Here is a 12,487-nt window from a genome sequence, read left to right as displayed (position 1 = left end):
CCAAAATAGTTCTCAACAGGAAAGTCAAAATTGCTCAAAATTATTTCCTGGTTGTTATAGCCTTTTAGCACTCGCATTTTTTTTTTTTTTTTTTTGATGAAAAAGGAGATCAAGATGAATAAAGTCTATTATAGGATGTCAGATTCTTAAGAATTGGAAAGGGAAATGGAAACTTAGCATATTCTGCTTTTTATCATACCTGAGCGGTCATTTCTAGAAGATGATGGATTTTAGCCTTATCCTCTGCTTTCAGAAAACCAAGTTTATAATGGAGAAATGCAAAGCATTATAGTTTCCTTGTTCTCATTCCAAAGTGCTTCATTTGGCATGTACAGTCTGGTCAGATTGTAGAACTCAGGGCAGGATTCAAAGAGTAAGTTAAATTGTTTGATGGCTTGGGGTGGCTTGTGTCTTGGAATCAGCACATGTAAATTGTGAATAAGCTCTCACTAAATGTAGTAGCAGAAGTTCCAAGGAAAAGTGTAGATAAAATTTGTTTGCTTTCAATATACTTTTGATTTCAGAATAAATCCTAAGAGTAATTATTTGTATCTGGGCTTAAGTTGTTTCTTTAAAGGGAAAAGAAAAACAGAAAGGCTGAGAATTTTTTTTTTTTTACATAAATTTTAGGACAAAAAAAATGTATCTTGCCATGTCTGTTTATTCATACTGTCAATAAATATTGCCTCCTCGGTGCTGGACACTCTGCTAGGCTAGAGATATAACAGTAATAATACAAGCACGGTTATGTTTCTTGAGAAGTCTGTGGTATTAAGGAAGTCATGCTAAACAGGTAAACAGATAAGAATATTGTAAGAATATGATCAGTGTCTTAAAGAGAATAGGGTAAGAGTGCCTGGGTGGCTCCATCGGTTAAGTGTCTGACTCTTGATTTTGTCTCAGGTCATGGTCTCACAGTTGTGGGTTTGAGCCCCACATGGGGCTCTGCACTTACAGCATTGAACCTGCTTGGGATTCTCCCTCTCTCTCTGCCCCTTCCGTGTTTTCTTTCTCTCTCTCTCCTTTTCTCTCTCTCTCTCCCCCCCCCCACCCCAAATAAACAAACTTTAAAGAATATAGCCTAATATAGAGGATAAAACTGGGAGGAAGGAAGAGTAGTTTACTTTAGACACAGAGGGGGGCCAAAAAAAAAAAAAAAAGACTTTTCCAAGGTGGTGACATTTGAATAAGACCTGTAGAATAAGAAGGAGTCAGGCATAAAGAACATTGCAAACAAGGGAAAAGTAGGTATGCAGGCTGTGAGGTGAGAAAGAACTTGTGTTGGAGAAATGGAAAGACCCAATGTGACTGGAAAATGATCAGAGGAGTTTGATAGGAGGCCAGGCTGGGACACAGGATCAACCCTGCGTGGCCTTGTGTCATGGCAACACATTTTGATTTTACTCTCCTAACAGCAGGAAGCCACTGAAAGGTCTTTAAGCAAGAACATGACATGATCTGGTGTATATGTTGGTTCCTGTGAAGAGAACAGATTGAAGAAAAGGCATCAGCGAGAGCTGAGAGACCAGGCTTTTCAAGAGGTGATACTGGTTTAGGTAGCATGCCAGTAATGGAATTGGAAGGAAAAAAGTAAATGGAATTCTAGATATATTTTAGACATACACTTGTGGACTTACGTGAATAAGGAAGAAATTTAGCAGAACTAGATTTTTGTTTTGAGTCTCTAGAAGAATATTCTTCCATTTACTGAGTTAGGAAGGAATGTAAAAACAGGTTTGGGTGGGAAGTAAGGTCAATAGTTCCATTTTGGTTACAATCACTTTGAGATGTATTAGGTTACATTTATAAAGAAGTCTGGGTGATCAGCCGAAAAGTCAGTGCAGGTACAAACTTAGGAATCAATAGCATATAAATAGTATTTCAAACCATAGAACTGGAAGTTAAAAGCATTGGTAAGAGAGGAGGGTGCGTGATTGGGCTCTAGGTTGGGTAAAGCTTACACAAGGCACTATTACTCTGTCATACTGGAGAAGGTACTACTTGGAAGGTAGGGAGAAAGTTGAAGAAACTGAGAAGGAGCAGCTGTGGAATAGGAGGAAAAGCGTTAGTGTTTGGAAGGGTGTATAGTTCAAGCCCCATGGCTGAGCAGGACAGAGACATTTTAAGCCAGATGGACTTGGATACATTTGTAACACCTTTGCCCTTGGCAATCCCATAGAGCTAAACTTACATACTCTTCAAAATATGGAGGAATTGAGTTCATTGATTAATGCCAGACCTGATGTTTGGCTTGGGTTAGGAGCCAGTTGTGAGTACTAGAAATCTTTTCTCACTTTTCCTTCTGTTTTCCCCCTACACTATAAACTTGCTATAATTTTTTTCTAAACTACAAACTTGATATCAAATGAGAGGTTCAAAAATATGTATTTCTAGAATTAGTTAATAGTTAATTTTTTCTCTTAGAAATGAAATACAGTTGACCCTGAACAACATGGATTTGAACTGTGAATCCACTTATACGTGGATTTTTTTTGTAAATGTAGTACAGTACTGTAAATGTATTTTCTCTTATGATTTTCTTAATAACATTTTTTCTTTCCTCTAACTTTATCATAAAAATATAAATGTAGTAGGTACAAATATGCAAAATATGTGTTAATCGACTGTTTATGTTATTGGTAGGGTCTCTGGTTGACAGTAAACTATTAGTAGTTAAGTTTTGTAGAAGTCAAAAGGCACATATGGATTTTCAACCATGTGGGGGGTCAGTGCCCCAAACTTCTGTGTTGTTCAAGTGTCAGCTGTATTGGAAAAATTTGTTTATTGCTGTCTAATTGCATAAACTCTTTAATAAGATTTTGTTTTTGAAGAAGTAGGAGAGAAATAAAATACATCACATGTAAATATACCCTATTAAAATGTATCCTTTGTCTTGACAACCTAGATATTTGATAAATAATAAGCCATCCTGAAAATCTAATAATATGGTATACATACTTGATTCATTCAAACAGTATGATGAGTGCTTATATCCTACTGCTTGCATATGTTGGCTTGCAGTTTTAAAATGCTTTTATATGTACTCTGTCTTCTAATCCAAACTTCAGCCCACTTTATAGATGAGTAAATTGAAATTCAAAAAACATAGTTGAATTGCCCAAGGGCCAGTGGTAAATGGTAGAACTTGAGTTTAAATGGGCTCCCATTTTGTAACCCTACGAGTATGTTGTGAAGACCAAAGCCAGAGCCAAGGACCCATGTGTATAAGAAGTGGATATAGGGAACTGCTGGATTTCCCAGAAAAGCCAGAATGCCCAGGTCCAAAGGATGATTAACAATCTGTATCTGTTAATCTTGGAACTTGCTATAAAAACAGTGAATTGCAAGGGGCTTTATCACTCCCTTCTGGTCAGTACTGAGACCGCATTTGCCCTCCAGTGAATTCTTTTAACTGTTTTCCTAAGAAGTACTCAGCTAAACCCTCTGGAGGAAGTTTTTTATGAGAACGCTTCTCAGACATTACAAGTAATAGAATATGAAGTTTCCTTTACAGATATTCCTTGTACAGGTCAACTTTTTTTTACAACAAATCTTTTTCCATAGATGTATTCTGTTACATTTGTTGCTTAAAGAGATGGTAAGGATAGTAAGCCCCAGTAAGGATTGTTTAGATTTATTTTTTTAAGCCATTAACATCTGATTTTGAATCTCTGTCAATGTATTAGAATCATCCATATGTACTTTTTGCAGCAGTCCCAGGACATGTGGTTTTTTACTTGCCAGAAGATTTACTAAAAAATAAATACAACATTTCAGAACAGGGACTTTCATTTCCCTAGTACTCTTATCTAACTTAGGTCTGAAAACTTTCCAAGGAGAAAAAAAAATGTTTAAAAAAAATAAATAAGATATGCTCTCTTAATATGATCTTGTTAACAGTGCAGAAAGGATTTCTACACATTATTTATCTTCTGACTAAACAGTTCAGGCCGGCAGAGTAAATTCTTTGTGAGCAAAAAAATTTTTATCATGCTAAAATTGGATATCATTTTTAACCCTTACCATTTTGGAGATTCTTTTTCCTCCTTTGCTACAATCTTTCTTTCAAGTTTATTTTTATTACTTTTCACCAGGTTGTTATAAAATGTGGAACAGTTAGTTGTGGGTTCTTTGAAATCATTTCCCACAGTTGTATATGAAGATCTTTATCTCCTTTATGTATTAATCATATACAGCCTGTTTTTTTCCTGCCACGGGATGATCTTCTGCGTACGTCACTTGTCCATTCACTTCAGAAGGAACTCTTGCCTTGAGAACATAGGAGCAGAAGTAAACTTAGGGTGTGGAAGTCAGACCCTAAGAAACTAGAACCCTGATGATATATATATAGATATAGATACACATTCTTTAAAATAGAGAAAACGTTATAATCTGAAAATAGATACCTCCATTTCCTGGAGAATCTTTGAGATAGGAGCAATAAAGATTTTCACTTTAGGAAGAAGGGCTGTCTACAAATATTTCTTCCTGGAAGTGTAGACAAATGCCTTGGTAGCACTGAGGGGTGAACCTAAACACTTTATGCTGGCATTTTCTCTCAGCTGGGTATGGCTGCCGAAGTACAACAGGGACTTAATACACACGGAGCAGTTTCTAAAGCCTCTCTCCACTTTAGGCTTTGCTTTTCTTATTATCCCTCATTAGCTGCAGTTATTCAACCATGTTATATTCTGTGAATTTTACTTTTTCACAACAAAATGCATTTTTTTTAATGTTAATTCATTTTTTGAGAGAGAGACAGAGACAGAGTGAGAGTGGAGAAGGGGCAGAGAGAGAAGGAGACACAGAGTCCAAAGCAGGCTCTAAGCTGTCAGCACCGAGGCCAATGCAGCAACGTGCAGCTCAGACCCACGAACCATGAGGTCATGACCTGAGCCAAAGTTGGACCCCTAAACAACAGAGCCACCCAGGCACCCCACAAAATGCATTTTTTTAATTTTATTTTTTATTTTTTAAAATTTACATCCAAATTAGCATATAGTGCAACAGTGATTTCAGGAGTAGATTCCTTAGTGCCCCTTACCCATTTAGCCCATGTCCCCTCCCACAAGCCCTCCAGCAACCCTCAGTTTGTTCTCCATATTTATGAGTCTCTTCTGTTTGGTCCCTCTCCCTGTTTTTATATTACTTTTGTTTCCCTTCCCTTATGTTCATCTGTTTTGTCTCTTAAAGTCCTCATATGAGTAAAGTCATATGATTTTTGTCTTTCTCTGACTAAGTTCACTTAGCATAATACCCTCCAGTTCCATCCACGTAGTTGCAAATGGCAAGATTTCATTCTTTCTGATTGCCGAGTAATACTCCATTGTATATGCATATACCACATCTTCTTTATCCATTCATCCATCGATGGCCATTTGGGCTCTTTCCATACTTTGGCTATTGTTGATAGTGCTGCTATAAACATGGGCGTGCATGTGTCCCTTCAAAACAGCACACCTGTATCCCTTGGATAAATGCCTAGTAGTGCAATTGCTGGGTCATAGGGTAGTTGTATTTTTAGTTTTTTGAGGAACCTCCATACTGTTTTCCAGAGTGGCTGCACCAGCTTGCATTCCCACAAAATGCATTTTAAATGGAAAGAGTTGTTAGAAGGAGAATGACATTTGATAGTGAAGGAATATAGTTTAGTGATTAACATTAGAGAGCCTGAGCTGGACTGCTCAGGTTTAAATCATGGTTCCTTCACTTACTAAACTTGAGAGAATTACTTAAGCTCTCTGTGCTTTGGTTTCCTCATCCACAGAATGAAGATTATAACAAATAATAGAATCTACCTCAGCATTGTTGTGAGGATTAAATTAGTTAATATATATAAAGTGAAGAGAACAGTGCTGCTGCCTATCACAATAGTAAGTACTATGTAAGCTTAGAGACCATTGGTTTCTCTGCATTGGAAGTGCAGAACACAGCTTAGCCAAAGAAGACGGTGTTCAGTAGTTCAGAGAAGATTGGCATCGTGTAATAACATTCTAGAGTAATAGAACATGTCTTTGTAGATTCTGAACCGTCTTATTCATTACACTAGTGTTTCATACTTTTGCACCCTGACACCTGTTCCCTTTGTATCCCTCCTACTCCAAAGACCCAAAAAAGGAAGAAAAAAATCAGGCATCAGCATGATCACCAAGGAGCCCAGGACATCTTATGTATGTGTAGTCAGACTATCATAACAGTAACAACAAGCACTTTATAGCACTGTGTGTTAGGTATTAACTGACTTCTTCATGTTTACTAATTTATTTAGTCCTCACAGTAACCCTATGAAGTAGGTGCTATTATTATAATAGCCATTTTACAGATAAGGACACAGACCCACACTGTCTTAACCGAACTGTGGTACAGCTGGAATTTAAACCCAGGTCAACTACTCCAGACTCAAGTGCCTTTAATTGCTGTTCATGACTACCTGTCACTCAGGACAAGAACATCTCATCTAACATCTTGTCTCCAGAAGTCCCTGAGTCCCTAGGAATATAAGCAGGGTACCAATAAGGAGCCATTATTACCATAAGTAGTTTTGCCCAAAAATAGCACTAGAAAGTTAACCGAAGATCAAATTTGTTTTCAGAGAATGAGAGTTTTGTTAAACTTTTACTGTGAAATTCTTAATGCAAAGATGAATTTTTCATTTTCCAGATGAGTTTTTTATATACAGTTTTAAGAGTTTATATACTAAAGTAACTTTTGTGTGTGTGTGATTTCTTCTGTTGTTCTTACACTAAAAATGTAAGCTCTATTTAAGCTCAGATAACTATTCTCCTGGATATCTCTTAGGTGTTGTTTTTTCCCCCTTAATGTTAGACTCTTTAATCTAGCTGCATTGTTTTCCTGTACATTGTAAGATGATGCTGCAACTCAATTTTTTTCCTCCAGAATAAAGCAAGTTGCCCAGCACCAGTTATTCAATAATCACTTCTTTTTCCAGTGATGTATGGTGCTGCATTTTATTATATACTAAGCCATAACTGTTCTATTTCATGAATGGATGTTGAATTTTATCAAATGCATATTCTATACCTATTAAAATGATCTTATGGTTTTTCTTTTTTAGTTAATGATGTAATCATACATTACTTTCAGAAGAAATTCCTTCTTTATAATATTCAGTCACCCCATCCAGATGTATTATTTCATTCACACCCATAGCCATCACTTAGTAATATTTTTTTACTTTCTTCAGTTTCTATATGTTTATTGATAAGATTATTCCTAGATATCTTGCATTTTTGTTCCTAGCATAGTCAGAATGTTATGAATAGTCTTACAGTTTTCCCCCCTTCTGTGTTGGTTTGTTGCGCCAGGTATAAAAGAAAAGAAAAAATCAGTGAAATCTACAAAAGATGGCATATCTCCAGTGGAAGAAGCTGAAATAGAAAGACAAAAGGTAAAACATGATCATTGTTACATGACTAGTGGATAATTGATATGTACAATTTAAATGAAGTTAGTTGTCTGCATAAGTTTCTACTGTCCCTAAAAAAAAAATAACTTATAAAATAAAATATAAAAAATAAAAATATAATATAAAAGATAAAACTTATATACTACTGGTATTTATAATTAAGTTATAAAACACATAATTAAGTATTTTAGCAGTGCAGTTTTTAAGTTTTACCAAACATTTTTCCAACTAGTACAAAGTTGAAATTTATCTCAAACCCAAAGCATGTCCTTTTTGATTAAAAGGAAAATAACTCATTGTTAAAAATTCTTACTGTGGGGCACCTGGGTGGCTCAGTCGGTTAAGCATCCGACTTTGGCTTATGTCATGATCTCGTGGTTCACGGGTTTGAACCCCACATCAGGCTCTGTGCTGACAGCTCAGAGCCTGGAGCCTGCTTTGGATTCTGTGTCTCTGTCTCTCTGCCCTTCTCCCACTCACTCTCTGGCTCTCTCCCTCTCTCTCTCTCAAAAATAAATAAACATTAAAAAAATTTTGGGGGGGCTCCTGGGTGGCTTGGTCAGTTACGTGACCGACTTCGGCTCAGGTCATGATCTCATGGTTCGTGGGTTCAAGCCCTGCGTTGGGCTCTATGCTGAACGCTTGCTTGGAGCCTGGAGCCTGCTTCAGATTCTGTGTCTCCTTCCCTTTCTGTCCCTCCCCCGCTTGTGCTCTGTCTCACTGTCTCTCAAAAATAAATAAATGTAAAAAAAAATTTTTTTTTAATAAAAAAAATTTTAAATTCTTACTGTAAGACCAAAAATACTACTATTAAAACCTTGAAATAATATTGCCATAAGTTTTAATTCAATCCAGATCTGTCCTATAATTCAGACTGCTTTTATGTTGTCAAGTGCTAAATTTCTTTCTTATTATGTAAACAACATAAATTTAATGTATAAAATTAAAGTTTTTCTTGAAAATGCAGTGACCCTTATGCTTCAGTGACTCCAAAGATCCATGGCACAGATTAGTATGTATTTTTGTTGAGGTAGGAATTGGAGTCAACAGTGTCCCTATGACTGATGTTCATGTCACTCCCTGGGAGTCAGCCTGACTGGTCACCTAAACTCTGCACCATAATGCATATTTTCTAACCTCCATTTATTGCACGTAACAGTAATGCTCATAGAGTAAAGGAACACAAAGAAAATCTTTTGTGGAAAATGGCTTTAAAAAAGAAAGCCAACTAAAGGTGCCAGTGATGAAAGTGAAAGGAAATTAAAGCCATTTAAGTGTTAGTATAGGAAAATTCACCAAAGCCTGACAGCATACTCTGTATTTTCTCTAGTACACATTTTCTCTAGTATTTACTCAGTTCCTCAGAGTTCATGTTTAATCCCATGGTTGGTAGAAAATGCCACTCTTTAGTGGAAACAGACATATTAGATTTCAGAAGCAAATATTAAAATCCTGCCTTTATAGAAATGTATCAATATTGAAAAGTTAAAGGTAAAAAAGCAAAAGAAAGAAGAAATACCTTGCTGTTAAAGCACATGTTTGGAAAGAGTAGTTTGTGTCACAAAATACTACACATTTGTTAGATTGAGTGTCATTACTTAAAAAGACCAAAGTGATGGGGCGCCTCGGTGGCTCAGCTGGTTAAGTGTCCAACTTCAGCTGAGGTCATGATCTCACAGTTAGTGAGTTTGAGCCCCGCATCAGGCTCTGTGCTGACAGCTCAGAGCCTGGAGCCTGCTTCAGATTCTGTGTCTCCCTCTCTCTCTGCCCCTCCCCTGCTCATACTCTGTCTCTCTATCTCTCTCAAAAATAAATAAACGTTAAGAAAAATATATTTTTTTTAAAGACCAAAGTGAAAATGAGAAATTTTTATTTGAGAGATTTAGGGAATCTTTTCTATAGCCTATTAACCAGTTATAATAAGTGAAATGTCTGGTTTTTAAATACAAACTTTCATTCCTCTTGGTGATGCTTCTAAAACTTTTACCTTATTGCTCTACCAAGATCTTTGGGTTTCTTTATGAGTTTTGGTAATCTACAATCAGTTTATAGATGATAAATGATGTCCCAGAGCATTAGCGACCAGGTTCTCTTCCTAGAGGGGATATCTGTGCCCCATACTTCTGCTTGGGGGAAAAAAAAAGCACTGTTGTGTATTTGATCTTTATTTTTCTCTCAACAGGCTGAAATGGCTCTGCTCATGATGGACGAGGAGGAAGAGAGCAAGAAACACTTCAATTATAATAAGATTGTAGAGCACCAGAATCTAAGCAAAAAGAAGAAAAAACTGCTGATGAAAAAGAAGGAATTATTAGAGGATGACTTTGAGGTAACCAGGGACAAAAGTCATTAGCCTCTTAAAGGTGGTATTGAATTTAAAGTCAACTCTGGAGATGATCACTGAGCACAACCAAAGTTAGCTTGAAATGTCTTAAGAAAGGCCCGTAGTAGAGCCAGAGCTACCATCTTTTAGTCCAAAACAGCCAGTTCATCCCAGGGTGGATCAAATCACTGTTTAGTTGGGTACCAGGTGAAGTATTGGCTTGTCTTTTGGTAGCCCTATTGCACCAAAAATACATACCTTTTAATGTTAGAATCGCATGCAGTGTGATGCTCACAGTGGGAAAGATATGCATACTCAAGCTTGACTGAAAAATAACAGGTTCATGTCACATCATATCACTGTGTACAATAGCCACTGCAATAGGCTATACTTTTTTCATTGCTATATCTCTTGTTTCTGTCACTCCCTCTTTTCCCTTTTTTTGCTAATAAGTACATATTCCTAATAGTCATACAGGCCTTATGTGTGGGTTTGATTGAGCCTGTACAAAAAATCTATAAACAGCAGTCAGCAACTACTTAATGACTTCCAAGAGTAGGCCTTAAAACTCCATTGACTGTCTGTGGGATACAGTTTTCTAATGAATCAATACAAAATGCTCACATTTGTATTTTATATAATCAACAACTCACTTCAAAATTTGGCCCCATTTTGGGCCTTCTGATTTATTAATTTATTTGTTTTTCTTTTGTATTTGCAGGTAAATGTTAAGGATGCACGGTTTCAGGCAATGTATACTTCCCACTTGTTCAATTTGGATCCTTCAGATCCTAATTTCAAGAAAACAAAAGCTATGGAAAAAATCCTTGAGGAGAAAGCCCGGCAGAGAGAACAGAAAGAACAAGAACTTACTCAGGCAATAAAGAAAAAAGAGAGTGAAATTCAAAAGGAATCACAAAAGAGGTCCATTGATCCTGCCTTGTCAATGTTGATTAAATCTGTAAAAAACAAAACAGAGCAGTTTCAAGCAAGAAAAAAACAAAAAGTCAAATAGCTGTTTGTTGTTTCTTTTTGGATTGAGAATGTGTTCTCCTAAAGTGTACTGAAGTGATAGAGGGAATATTTATTGGGAACAAAGCTTTCTTTCAAGAATATGAATAAAATCTTGTTCTGACAGTTATAAAATTTCTTCCCCTATACAACAGTTTGACTTAATTGTGGATGATTGACAGATTTGTTCTGTATGTTTCCACAGATTAATAATTAATTTAATTAAACTGAAATACAAGATTTATAAAATTTTTGTATTTTATGAAATTGAGTCATACTAGTAGAAAATTACTCTTGTCCTAATTTTTTAAAAGATTATTTACAATTCTATATAAAAATAGAGCAGTGCCCAGTTGTTAAGTCTGAATAAGAGTTAGGAACAATTTGAAAATATGTAGATGCAATATATTAATTTCTCTGGAAAAGGAGGCAGATTTAGGTATCTATGTAAATTTATTTTTCTGGCCATAATGGATAGAAGCCAATAACTTCATTGTTTGTTCATGTTTATTATAGTTTGTTTATGAAATTAATTTGTAAATAAAAGTATAAAATATTTTTATTATTTTGTGTAGCACTGACTACTTTTATATTTATATATAGCACCTTAAATAAACTCTCTGAAAAAATACCTGAAAAATTGACTAAGAGGACAACTCTACGAAGAGGCAGTTCCAGGTTTGCATTGCTCATAATTGTATTTGAAATGTTCGTGAGCTCTGCAATGATTTTTCTATTTGTAGTAACAGAAAATTCTGTCTGCCCTTCAGATTTTTGGAATGCTTAGAAGGGTAGATATGTTGCTATAGAGTTTAAGGATTCTTAATTCCTTTTAAAATTAAGTTAAAACACACCTGTAGGGCCTTAATACTCCTGGATCTCCTTTGTCCTAGGTTTTATAAACTATTAACCATTTAGAGAGGAGAATTAAATGTGCTATATAAATAAGATAAAAAACAAAATGGTCACTTAGAACAAATGATAAATACGGTAGCTCCTGAAAGTCAGTAGGAGTTTAGCCAGGATTGTGGTAAATAGTAAGCTTAACATTTTTCATATAAAAATTCAAGCCTGCTAATGTAGTATGTGTTTTTAAGAATAAAAGGATGGAAAACTCAGAGGGATATCAAGATGACAAGGGCATATAAACAGACTCTGAAAGGAGAAAGAAAAAAAGAGGACATTGCTCATTATAATAGAGAAAAAGGCAGAGTAATGTGTGTGTATGTTTTCATAAAGCACTGGCATTGTTAGGTAATTCAGCCAAATAAAGCAGTGTTCCTATTGATGCTTCTGTGAACTTCCCAGTATTTCACTCACTGAAAGACCATGAATCTTAATATGTTTATGAATATAGTCTATAAACAGTTTTATAATTATTCGTTTCCTAACTTTAAACTATTTAATCATAATGTAGGAATTACTCAGGGTTTGATTTTAAGATTCCTGTGAAACTTAGCCCTTTGGTGTTTGATTGGTTTGGTTTGGTTTGTTTTTTTGTTTTTGTTTTTGAGTTCTATGTTTTTAAGTCACTGTTTTTAATTGTAAATCTCATATTTCTAATCAGGCACATAATTGCTTACAACAAATAAGTTGAGCTTCTAAGTTATGCATAGCTCTGACTCCTTTTCTCAAAGAATTGATACTTTTTAGGTAGAAGAAAAAATGAAAATAGTATTATCAGGTACATTAAATAAACATTCCACACCAAGAATGTGAGGATATCA

At 35.5% G+C, this 12,487-nt stretch overlaps 1 protein-coding gene across 2 annotated transcripts in view; it reads left to right on the top strand.

The window, feature by feature from the left end:
• Window positions 1–11,325, top strand: part of ESF1 (ESF1 nucleolar pre-rRNA processing protein homolog) — a 65,608-nt gene extending 54,283 nt beyond the window's left edge. For both annotated transcript variants that reach the window (XM_015079635.3, XM_015079634.3), the window contains exons 12-14: window positions 7,326–7,408; window positions 9,609–9,755; window positions 10,471–11,325. In XM_015079635.3, the coding sequence (XP_014935121.2) occupies window positions 7,326–7,408; window positions 9,609–9,755; window positions 10,471–10,764 (524 nt within the window). In that variant the 3' untranslated portion in view covers window positions 10,765–11,325. The remainder of the gene's footprint in view (window positions 1–7,325; window positions 7,409–9,608; window positions 9,756–10,470) is intronic.
• Window positions 11,326–12,487: the final 1,162 nt, after the last annotated feature.

This window comes from Acinonyx jubatus, chromosome A3 (genome assembly GCF_027475565.1).
Source record: "Acinonyx jubatus isolate Ajub_Pintada_27869175 chromosome A3, VMU_Ajub_asm_v1.0, whole genome shotgun sequence".
Taxonomy (NCBI): domain Eukaryota; kingdom Metazoa; phylum Chordata; class Mammalia; order Carnivora; family Felidae; genus Acinonyx; species Acinonyx jubatus.
The sequence above is the reverse complement of the archived record's forward strand: the minus strand, read 5'-3'. Positions and strand labels throughout refer to the sequence as shown.